The sequence below is a fragment of the Alosa pseudoharengus genome, unplaced genomic scaffold, assembly GCF_046254945.1.
Source record: "Alosa pseudoharengus isolate Yale_2024_CS ecotype anadromous, Long Island Sound unplaced genomic scaffold, YU_APseudo_1.1 YU_APseudo_1.1_scf_19, whole genome shotgun sequence".
NCBI lineage: Eukaryota > Metazoa > Chordata > Actinopteri > Clupeiformes > Clupeidae > Alosa > Alosa pseudoharengus.
The window spans coordinates 10,887,539-10,900,401 of NW_027468657.1; the positions used below are offsets into that span (position 1 = coordinate 10,887,539).

General features: G+C 42.6%; 1 protein-coding gene across 1 annotated transcript in view; it reads left to right on the forward strand.

Moving 5' to 3' along the window:
- atrx (ATRX chromatin remodeler) overlaps window positions 1–12,863 on the forward strand; it is a gene marked incomplete in the record, with an annotated part of 51,093 nt that overhangs the window by 6,988 nt on the left and 31,242 nt on the right. The window contains 10 exon segments of the mRNA XM_076291694.1: window positions 5–74; window positions 3,713–3,873; window positions 4,330–4,494; window positions 7,869–7,989; window positions 8,233–8,329; window positions 9,950–10,162; window positions 10,567–10,593; window positions 10,771–10,912; window positions 12,077–12,186; window positions 12,533–12,679. Coding sequence (XP_076147809.1) covers window positions 5–74; window positions 3,713–3,873; window positions 4,330–4,494; window positions 7,869–7,989; window positions 8,233–8,329; window positions 9,950–10,162; window positions 10,567–10,593; window positions 10,771–10,912; window positions 12,077–12,186; window positions 12,533–12,679 — 1,253 coding nt within the window.

Sequence of the window (12,863 nt, forward strand, 5' to 3'; positions counted from 1 at the left end):
GCAGGGGATGAAGGTGGCGTCAAAGGTGAACCCTCTCAGATGCCTGAGGATGATGACGATGACCCAGAGAATAGGTATGGCCCCAAGACAGAGATAGATTGTATTATACTTTAGTCCATGCACAACTCCATCTTAATGTCTGGACTCAACAAAAACATTTTATATAGGGCTTGTTGGTGCAGAGAACCAAGCCTCTTTGTTGATACCTCATTGATATGTTAGCAGGGAGAATGAGAATTTATATGTGGCCTAAATGTGTTCTGTTGTAAAGACTTTGCAATGTCACACTTCATTTGTTTCATTTAAAAAAGAATGTTTTTGTATTTGTTTTTGTTTGAGACAAAGAGGTATGCTTTGGTTTATTCAATCTTTTGGTTAATTGTTTTTGCTTCTCTTGTTTCCAACTAACGGAAATATTTTAAAGTCTTACTTTTAGCATTGTCAGGTTTTTTGTGAGTGTAGCGTTAACTTGCACAGCCACTCCTCTTACCTGTTTGGCTCCGAGCTGAATCATTCAATAAATGAATGCTTCATTCCCATCATTGTTCTGTCTCACATCTTTCATTGGCCAAGCTGCAAACCCGTAGATTAGTCGCTCATTTCTTTGCATGCTTTAGTGCCCCCATCAAGCATGACTAAAAATAAGAATACTAGTCAGATCTGATGACCTCCCCAAGCCATGCCAGTTTGAGCATACTAGTGGTGCAGTTTTCAACATGTCTAGCTACAAGCTCACCTTATGCTTCTATGCTTCAGTTAAGATGGAATGGTGTGATTATATAAAAGCAAAACCAAATTGTAGTGTTTAATGAGCTGGGATAGGATATGGATAGCATGCAGTAGCCTGAAAAGTTGTGGGTTCAATTCCCAGCTTCCATTGTTGTGCCCTTGAGCAAGGCACTTTGCCCCAAGTTGTTTTGGGGGCAATGTAGCCCCTTGTAATTAGGGTTGCAAAAAGGCGGAAAATTTCCGGAAACTTTCCATGGGAAGTTTAGGTGGGGAAGTTGGAACCCTTCATGGAATTAAAGGAAATTATGGGAGTTAATGGGAATTTACGGGCGTTAACTGAGAATTTTGGGTAATTCATACAAACCACTTCATATACAAACATAAATATAAACATTTTGTTTTATAATAAGCAATATGATTTGTTTGTTGTTATTTTTGCTTAGCTTAGCATATGAAGCTAGCTAGCATGCTAGCAGGAATCGCATTCTCTACCTACTTACTAGCATGCTAATCTAACCGTTAGCACTGTCTATTGTTTCCTGTCTGTTTTTTACTAGCAGCTAACATTTGCTAGCCAAGACTGCCGTGAACACTGGCTGAAGTTGACTTGTTACAAAAATGTGTAATGAACTTATTTTAATCCTCGGTTGGCCAGCCAAATCAAATTGCTAGCAGCAAGCTAGCAACACAGCAACCACTGAACTGCTAAGATAGCCCACACCACGCCATTCAACAACAAAGTCTGATTGGTTGGAACGTTGACTGACTGTCGCTTTGTCCAGTCAGAATCCCAAAAAATGGTAACAAATCAAATAATTTTAAAACATAATGGCACAACATATCACCCCAAACTTCATAGATTATGATTATTTATAAAGCGTCAAACTAAATCAGACCAGCAATATGACCATATGGTTATTAACGAGCCCATTAGAGTGTATGCAAAATTCCATACTCCCATTTGAATGAGGACGAAAGTGAGGACAAGCCCGCAACTGTTTGCAAACTTAACCCATTTTCCCACCAGTAATTCCCACATGAGAACATTCACAATGATGTTTCATTGGGAAAAATGTTTTTCCCATGCACATTAGCACCGTAGTTTTCCTATATATCTAGTAGCTTATGCTGATTGCTGTGTGCATGCGATTAACCTATGTCCAGGGTAGAAATTTGACTACAGAAATTCAACTACATTTAGGTTCTCTGTTTAGACTTGCCATATAAAAAAAAAATCCAGTTTATTCCCATTTGTTCCCGTTAATTCTCATGGAAGGTTTCCAACTTCAGTCACTGGATGAAAAGTGTCTGCTAAAGGAATAACATTAAAAAAAACTAGGACATAGGATTTTGGCTTCATGATTGATTATTGGCTTCATGATTGATTATTTGGTGCTAATAAATATGTAGTGCTTCCCATTGGCTAATTTCAATAGAGTTTGGCCAAACAGTGTACGGTTCCAGTTATTGTGGTCATTAGTCATAAGATGTTTGCAGCTCCGACAATTGCGTTTTCATATTTTGGTGTTCGATCAGAGCACCATGAAACCATTTTTTTTTTTTTTTTTTAATTTTCTGGGCTGAAGTAACTAGTGTAGCATTGGCTATTCTAATGAATAGCATGGCCAATCTGTCTCTCTGGATGTCTATGAAATACCTTCAGATTAAGGGGGCAATAAAGTAAAAGATATGGATGCAGTAATGGATTTCAGTTTGTAGTCCATGAAACAATGTAGTCATACTGCCTGGACACCATGTAATGTATGGGATTCTTGGTGATGATGCAATCAGAAAAGACATTGATAGGACATTTAGTACATTAGGATGGCTATTTCAGTGATTTATACTGAAGTCGGTCACCCAAGTCAGTCTAAACAAGATGATCATTTTAGAAAATGTATTTACTGCTATCTGACCGTAAATAGGTCAACTAGAGAGACCCTCACAGGGTCCTATTTGGCCCATGCCACACCCTCTACCAGCTAGACAGACAGACATGGAGGTAATTCAATACAATATGTTGATAAAAAGTGACTAGTTAAAGGAATGAAAAGCAAATAAATCATTCTTGAATCTATTTTAATTAGTTTTAAGCAATTCTGTCTGCTCCACTTGACATGAAAATCTGTATCAGGGCAAATTGTCCTCTTTTCACGTTGCCAACTAAATATAAACTGACTTTAGAGATCAGAGGTATTGGGAAGATTAAAGGTGGCAAGTGAAGGTTCAGTTCTGTCTATTATCAGCAAAGGTATGCAGTGTGATGGTGGGAAGAATCTTTTAAGCCAAGTCCTATTAAAGTCGTTCGTATACAGTTTGTTGTAGAGATAGCAAACCTGATTGCCTAGCATCACAGAGTACATTGTGGTGATTTATTAAGTTGTGTTATTTAAGAATGTTATTAAGAACATCACAGTGATGTAATTTTCCTTTGATGCCTAGCTATTGGACATAGGACCTTCTGGCCCAGGTTTTGTCTGTGAACCCTTCCCCCTTTAGACTCTAAAGTCACAGAGCAGGAATGTATAGTGTGTGTGTGTGTTGGAGTATAATTCCTTGTAGAAGATCAGGCAGCTAAATATGTAGTGGTGCTGGAACACTTTCTTAGAGATGGCTGAATGTCTGCATAAATCTGATCTGAAACTCTGGATCTTCCTCTAAATCATGCTGATGTTGGTGAGCTGTCTTGCATGACCCACTGCTCCAGGTTCTGTGACTACATTTCCATCGGATTAAGTCCCTGCCTTTGACATTTCATAACACAAAGCTTCCTCTCCTTTAACCCTTGAGTGGCTTTTCACTCTCTGCTTAGCTTCACTTCATGGCCAGATAACTTGACATTCTGCTGCAGAATTTCCTGTCTTCCTTTTCTCATGCCGCACTGAAAGAGCACACTGCAGTTGTTGTTAAGAATTATAGGTTGTGCTGTTAGCCTCTAACGGCTCCTGACATTTTCATGACGTATCTCTCTGCCCCCTCTCAGAATTGCAAAGAAAATGCTGCTCGCACAAATCAAGGCCACTTATTCGTCAGGGGCGGAGAGCTCTTCGGAGAACAGCGACTCCGAGCAGGAGGCTGGAAAGCCGGCCAAGAAGGTCAAGAAAGAAAGCGGCGAGGAGAATGGAGAGGATGGTGATAGCTCAGGTACTATGACTGGCCGGTTCCTTTGTGGTGGAACCATAGCGTGGTGGAACCGTAGCGACGCAACACAGGGGGAAACAAATAGTCATCAGCACACAAATGCACATGCAAACTTTACAAATAGGATTGTAATTTACAAAATACTATTCTAATGAAAGGTTATACAGTCAGATATCATTTCCTCATCTGGATTATCATTTTGCCATTTTTTGGCTTTTCCAAAGTGAGGTGTTTTGTTGTTGTTTCAGACAAACATGATCTTATCTGTAATGATTATGATTCAATACACTGGGAGTTGGCACTGACTTGATTGTAAGAGGATCCCCTTTTCTTCTCTCAAATCCTCTTTAAGCCATACACCCATAAGCTGAACTCTACTGCCACCTTTGCTTGGCTTTTTGAAAATGTTTGTGTCCTGATATGCCTGTTATTGTTGTCTATTTTTTTTTTGTCTCCCAGAGGACAACGAGGACTCTGATGCAGACTCTGATGCCGATAAAAAGAAGGGCCGGCGCCATCACCTTCTCCGGCACAAGCTGTCGCTTAGCGAGGGCGAATCAGGCACAGAGAAGTCAGCCAAAGGCGGGAAGAAGGAAAAAGGCAAAAAGAAGAGCAGGAGGAAAGGTCAGAGCTGCTGCACACTATGGGTTTGGTGTTGCTCGGTGTACCAATACTAGAAAGGTATCCCCATGCCTTCACGCAAAAAATTTTACGATTTCCGACGTTTTTAGAATCGATACTTCATTAAAATATTAGTGTTCTGTGTCTATCTGGACTGCTCCAACTCTCCATGCTCCGTGCACGCATCTAGGCAAGTGGGCGTGTCAAGCAGGCAGCTCTGAGTGAGTGATTGCGCAGCAAACTTCAACACAAGTTCTTTTCCGACAGTCCTCGGCTTGTGGATAAAACAAAAGGTCGAAGTGAAATCTGGAACTATTTCGGATACATCGCGGAGAGTGAAGGCAAGCCAACAGGTACAAAGAGGCCTGTCTGTAAAATCAAAGTCTCAAAGTCATTCAAAAACAAGTAGGCTAGACATAGAACTTGGCTAAGCACCTCGCAGACATATCCCAAAAATGTTAAAGAGTTCACAGAACGACAGGTTAACGAATAGGCTATAGAAAACACCATTACATGATTAGTGCCAAGATCCATGAGACATAATAACTATTTAATATTCAGTCAAGACTACTGCTATTGTTTGTCATGGCATGTAGACTTTAATTTTTTCAATAATTATTGCCCAGATGTAGGATTGGCACCCCAAATGCGCTCATTAAAGCCCACACCACCGAAGCATGTTGAGTCCTAATAATAATTGCGGCTTACTTTTATGTGGTAGCAAATAATGTTAACTATCAAATTAATAGATGTAATGTAGGAATGCACACAGATATAATGCAACAGTTAATGGTGTAGGCCTATCTGACAAAGACCTGAGTGGTTGTAACATGTTACTACTTATTAAATCACACTGGGAGCAAAGAAGACTATCTTCACTTTTTTCTCTTTGCAACTGTCAAAGAAATCCCATAAACACAGGAAGGCCAAGGGTAGCCTACATCAGATGGCCTAAAGATTAGGCCCTTCTGCATAGCATTCAGTGATTTGTATGCTGTTATTTGAACACTGACCTTGATCTAGCCTACTTTGGCTATTTAGGCAATTTATTGCCAAAACACAACAATGTAAATTAACTATAACAAATAATAAAGGACTAAATAACACACAAACTACTATTTTACTGACTATATAAAAATAATAATTATGTAAGTTTAGAAGTTTAGAACCCAGAATTGACCTGCAAACTACGAAATGCACCAAATTTAACACATGACTACACTTGAAGGAGATTTGCGTCCTTTCGTTTCCAGATATTTTAGGATTTCGCCGTGGTATCGTTTCAGTATCGGTATTTATGGCAGGTATAGACTAGGTGCACGAAAGGTTCTTCCTGTATGCTCGTGCTCAAACTACCAGTCGCTTGCTGCCCCCTTCTGAACTACATTTAAGCACAATTTTTGCCACAAGGCATTCCAGCCTACGAATTTAATAAAAAAAAAAACCTCAATCATGCATAATTAAAAACACTAGTGCAGTGCCCGTTCAAACATGCCATTCCTGAAGAAAACCCGTAGCTCAATGACATGCCCACATGTATGCCTGCTTTAAAAATAGGATGATAGGGAAACATCATTCCAGCTAAGCATTCAATAATGAATACTGAATATTATAATATATTAGCCTATAATTAATGTGGCCTCTAATAAATTTAGGCATGGCTGCATGTGACATTTCTACAGATCAGAATGACATAATGACAACTGTTTTGAGTTAAGGCTAAATGTGTATAGCTTACTGAATAACTTCCTAATGCTATTCGAAGCTTGCACATACTTTTATTTTGAGTGGTCACTACATACCCGTGTTTAACGGCGTAATAAGTGCCGTCGCTCAGTCTGCAACTTGTCTAACGTTAGCTATGTGGCATTAGCCTATCGCTCGTTTCAATTTGCGACCTTGCAGTCGGAATTGTCGTTTTAGTCAAAGTCTCTTGAAAGTCCAAAGTAGCCTGGGCTATTCGAGTGGTCAGTACATACCTGTGTTTGTTGGCGTGTTGTTGCAAGTAATCATTTTATGCAAGCAAACTGCATACAGGGAGTCTATTGTTGAGGTCAGACATGATAATCATCTTACATCTTAACCCACAAGCGGTTCCCGAGTAATCCGTTTAAATTGCGACTGACTATCATCAAAGTGAGACCTAGCAGAGCCCGTTCTCTGGACCTAGCTACTGTCAGTACACGATCCATGGGGTGGAGCTCCCCTGAAACTGGTCCCCTTGGAAACAGTGCAGTGCAGCGATAAACGTCCTACGTAAATAAGCATATTTTGAAATATGCATTCAAAAATCTTCAAAATCGAGAGTGCACACCTTTGTGCCACGAACGAAATCTTAGGTCAGTCTGACAAACGGTCAGTGAGATATGCGTGCCACAGACACACACACACACACAGACGCTTCTTGCTTTATAGATAGATAACTCAATTTAGGCTACCGTAGGCCTACTTAGCTTCGCAATAAGGTTTCCATTACAGCAGAGCGCACATTCAATAAATGAATGAAAGCGACTGCCTGTCTCGCACTAAACAGCAGGTGGAAATCCTGACACTCTTTCAACTACATGAAACTTAATAGTGAACCAACAAATACCCCCCAGATTTCAGTGCCTATCAGTCCCAACATTTAGCAATATAATCAAACAGTCCAAAAGTAAATTAAATCCCAAACCAAGCCGAAAATCGTATGCTTTTGATTGCCTACCGGTATGCTGCTCCAAACAAAACGCATGTCTCACAATAAAACGCACGTAAGAAATAAAGGCCTGTCTCGATTACAAGCCTGCCCCAAATAAAGGCCTGTGCTTTGTGCAGCCTAAGTAAATAAAAGAACCTGGCCGTAATTTGAGGATTTATGGCATTTAAAGATTGTAAAAACTTCCAATTAACGGCATGACTGGCATTGGTCATGGTTTGGAATGAAAGGGAGAGAACAGTAGAGTAGCACGGTGGATATCGTTCATATACGTGTTTTATTTTTGTCGACGTAGTTAAGGCGGCAGCCGTGTGTTGCTTAGGCGGCCGCCTTAGCTGCAAAGTGCTGCAGGAAACCCTGGGTTGTGCAAAATTCCAAATTGGATTGAACCTGGCTCTTAAATTCCAATTCAATTCTTCAACTTTACTTGCATTTCAATTGAGGTAGCAAACAGGAAGCAGAATTGCAATTCGAATTTTGCACAACCCTGATGTGTGCATGTAATAGCATTTTCTTACTTGTGTAAATGCTTGAAGAGCCATGTGTTATGGATTTACGTTCAGACTTGAGTTGCAATTATAAAGGTGCTATCATAACTTAAACATAAACATTAATAAACATTATCTGTTGTAATCTTTATTCTGTCACCGGTGTGTGTGTGTGCGCGCGCACCCGCATGCAGTAGTCAGTGATGATTCGGCGGACTCTGACTTTGAGGGTTCACCGTCAAGCGATAACAGTGGATCTGCTCTTAGCGAGGAAGTCAGTGACTCTGAGGGAGAAGGCAAACGACGAAGAACCAGGTACAGTGCACACATACTCACTCCCCCCCCCCCCCCCCCCCTCTCTATCTATCTATCTATCTATTTATCTATCTATCTATCTATATACTCTACACACACTCACACACACACACACAGGATTCTTGGATTGGTGAGAATAGTAGTTGGCTGGGCATAGTGATAGTTTTGTCTATTCATGACCAAGTATTAGTTCCCATCATCATGAGCTTGCCATGAAGTGATGGAGCATTGCTGTGTCCTCAGAGCTGCTAAGAAAGCGGCGAAAGAGAAGGAGGAGAGGAGCTACAAGCAGAAGAAGAAGCGCCGTCGCATCAAAGTGCAGGACTCCTCCAGTGGCAAGGTAACTCTTTACCCAGCATGCACCAGTCATTTAGTTAAATTACATAAAGCATTTGGAGGGTCATGTTCATTCGGGCAGCCGTGTCCTACTGTTTAGCGTTTCGGACTTGTAACCAGAGGGTTGCCGGTTCGAACCCTGCCAGTAGGAACGGCTGAAGTGCCATTGAGCAAGGCACCTAACCTCTCACTGCTCCCCGAGCGCTGCACTGGGATTAGTGTGTGCTTCACCTCACTGTGTGTTCACTGTGTGCTGAGTGTGTTTCACTAATTCACGGATTGGGATAAATGCAGAGACCAAATTTCCCTCACGGGATCAAAAGAGTATATATACTTATACTTATATACTTATATCATCTGGTAATGATGGTCTAGTCTTCAGAATCAGATCAGCTTTATGTTTGTGAGGAATTTGACTCTGCTTAATCTTTGCTGTCAAAATACAACACTCTGTTAACATATAAGAATAAAAAATAAAAAAAACATAAAAGAATAAAAACAGAACACTAAGAATAGAATGAAGAGCTGTAGAACATGGCTATGTATAATATACAGTATGTACATTTGCATATAAATAGAACACTATGTGTGGGATAGGGTAGTGCAATTGTCTGTGGTGAGGGGGTGCAGCTAGGGATGTCCACCTCCTTGTTGTCCCTGTCAAGGTTGCCATGGTTGTGGACACCTTAACAGGCACAGGCAAGATACAATATACAATTGAAGAGAGGGTAGGAATAGTGCAGTATCAGTATAGATTTAAGATTTAAATATAAATATAGTTGCTGTTCAGTGCAGCAATGACAATGTATTAATAACAATATTGTAATTATAAGATTGAAGTATACATGATGAGCAGAACAGTGTTGATTGATTTGTTTAGTGTAAGGGTGGGGACTATTTCTGAGCGTTCAACAGAGTGACTGCTTGGGGAAAGAAGCTGTCTTTGTGTCGGCTGGTTTTAGGGAACAGGGCCCTGTGTCGCCTACCAGAGGGAAGGAGGTTAAACAGTTTGTGACCAGGATGTGAGAGATCTGTAGAGATTTTTGCTGCCCTTTTCCTGACCCTGGACCTGTGCAGGTCCCGTATGGAGGGAAGGTCAGCTCCAATGATCCTCTCTGACCCAAACCAGACAGTGATGGAGGTGCAGATGACAGACTGAATGATGGCTGGTAGAAAGTGGTCAGCAGCTCCTTAGGCAGATTAAACTTCCTTAGTTTTCTCAAGAAGTATAACCTCTGCTGGGCCATGTAGTATTACTGAGTTCATAAATAGTGTGTGGTGGTGTCTAAATAGCTGTGTTTTATTGTAATGTATCAGTAGATTTCTATTTAGAAGTCTTTTTTTCTTGCCACCAAAACAGTAGGATAGGACAGAGTAAATCTGGTAACTCCTCCCCCCCCCCCCCCCCCCCCCCCCCCCAAACAGTAGGATAGGACAGAGTAAATCTGTTAACTCCCCCCCCTAAATAATGTACTTCGGTCTCTCCTGAGAAAATACTCAGGTCACCCCATGGCCATTACATTTTCCATGAAACCCAGCGATCATCTTTGCGTCATGACTTTTGTTGACTCAAACCTCTACCTGAGCTGTGGGATAAAGCTCAACGGTTGACACTGATTTGCAGAGTGGGGAGGATGAGGAGGAGGGCGAAGAAGATGGAGAAGGAGATGATGACGACGACGACGACGACAAGGGAACGCCAAAAGGCCGCAAGAAGATCCGGAAGATTCTGAAGGAGTCCAAACTGCGGATGGAGACGCGAGATGCTCTTAAGGAGGAGGAGGACCGAAGGAAGCGCATCGCCGAGAGAGAGGCACTGAGGGAGAAACTTCGGGAGGTGAGGACCACACACAGATACACGTGCTTACATGCTCATACTCATAAGCACACACACACACACACACACACACATACAGATACATGTACTTACATGCTCATACTCATAAGCACACGCACACACACAGATACATGTACTTACATGCTCATACTCATACACACACACATATACATACATATATACACACACACATACACACACACACACACATACACACACACACACACATACACACACACACACACACACATTCATACACACACACACATTCATACACACACACACACACACACACACAAAGAGCAGTAGCAGCTCCCAACTACAGGGTCATCTGCCTGCAGCCGTGTCCCTCATCCTGACCACACTCATTTTTCCCCTCTCTCTTTTCTCCCTGGTGATCCCAGGTGATCGTGCTGGACGAGGCGTCTCAGGTGTTATGCATGTGTATATACACACACACATACACACACATACACACACACACACCAAGAGCATTAGCAGCCCCCGACTATAGGGTCATCTGCCTGCATCTGTTTTCCCTTGTCCTTGCCAGACTCACTTTTCCTTTGTTTTTTTTTTTTGTTTGTCTGTCTCCATGGTGACCCCAGGTGATCGTGGTGGACGATTCGTCCCAGATCGCCTGTCCCATCACCACCAAGCTGGTGCTGGATGAGGACGAGGAGACCAAAGAGCCGCTCGTGCAGGTGCACAGGAACCTGGTCACCAAGCTCAAGCCTCACCAGGTGGATGGTAGGTGCACGCACTAACAACTCCAGCCCACTGGGGGGAGATGTGGTGCAAGCGGCGGCAGCAGCAGCAGCATCCCCACCACTTATGTGTCCAAGCATAGATATTAGAAAGCTAGATACCGCATTGGGCTCCGGAACGTACGTAAATAACGCCACCATCGTGGTGGGAGTAACGATCTCTGGAGACCAGTGGAGAAACAGGTGTCTCTGATTGCCGTTAGCTGTTGCCCGTAGACAGTAAGGTGTCTCTGATTGCCGGTAGCTGTTGCCCGTAGACAGTAAGGTGTCTCTGATTGCCGGTAGCTGTTGCCCATAGACAGTAAGGTGTTTGCCCCCAGCAATATGGCGGCCGCGTTCACGCATGGCACCTAATAGAACTCGATAAACAATGCGGTATCTAGCTTTCTAATATCTATAGGTCCAAGTACCCAGGGAGACCCCGGTTTGAGTCCAATTGGGGGTCAATTTCCCTCTCCCACCCCATCTCTCTTGAATATCTTGTATGTGTATGTATATGTTTGTATGTATGTATGTATAACATACACCATATATGATATTTTGTATCATTAAATAATATTCTGCAAATAAGCAGATAGCTACATAAACATTATTTGTCCATGCATCATGAGTAGAGTTGTAGATGCACAGTGGCAGAAGGAGTGAGTCTAGGAAGTTCTCTAGTTTTTTTTCCATTCCGTGTTGCTGCTGGTATGGACGAAAGACCAGCTCGAAAAGTCATTACAATGTCGAATAAACCTGAGAATTATGGGAACGAAGAAGGACTTCTTGGAATGGCCCAATGGAGAACTAAACTCTGATAGATGAGACCAGTGCATCATGACCTCTCCCTCCTTAAGAGTAGTTCATGCCTTTTGAATGTGTGTGTGAATTCAGGTCCAGCAGTGATAAAGATTTGCATGGCAGGAGGCTGTTTGCCAGAGGTGTGGGACCGTTTAGAGCCTATACATTTTTGCCTCAATCTGAATAAAACTTCAAAGAGTTTATGACTTAGATTTTGGGATCAGATTGCCATAATTAGCTCTAAAAATGTTTTAGTACAATTAGTTTGAGTAAGCTAGGTCTACACCCCCCTCACACACACACACACACACACACACTTGAGTAGGTGAGCCATCACGTGTCCCATCTCTGCTGCTCTCCGCAGGTGTGCAGTTCATCTGGGACTGCTGCGTTGAGTCTGTGAAGAAGACCAAGAAGTCCGCCGGCTCAGGCTGCATTCTGGCCCATTGCATGGGCCTGGGGAAAACGCTACAGGTGTGTAGCCCGACCCATGAACCGCTGGCGGAAAACTTAACTGTGTGTGTGTGCGTGTGTGGCTGCTTGCTGTTGCTGCATGGGCCTTGGTGAAACAATTTAGGTGAGTGGCTCATTCCCTCGAACAATGGCAGAGAAATGGATCCCGTCAGGGTGTGTGCCTGTGTGTGCCTGTGTGTGCCTGTGTGTGCCTGTGTGTGCCTGTGTGTGCCTGTGTGTGCCTGTGTGTGTATGTGTGTGTACATATGTCCCTGGTGTCTTATTGTATCCTAATGTGTGTGTGTTGGTGCGTGCGTGCGTATGTGTGTGTGTGTGACTGCTTGCTGTTGCACCGTGTGTCCTGCAGGTGGTGACGTTCCTCCACACCATGTTGCTGTGTGAGAAGCTGAACTTCAGCACTGCGCTGGTGGTCTGTCCACTCAACACCGTCCTCAACTGGAAGAATGAGTTTGAGAAGTGGCAGGTTGGCTTCAAGGATGAAGAGAGCTTAGAGGTACACAGTTGCTGTTTTATTGGGGTCATTTGTTCAAGTTCTTCAGGGTTCTCCTCTACGGTTGATCTAGAATGTGGAGAACCATGGGTGTGTGCCATTTAGTCTGTTCCAGTTGAAATAGTAATCCCACCGAACTGATATGTCACAGAAAGAACAGCAAATTTGTCTGAGTGTTAACTGTGTG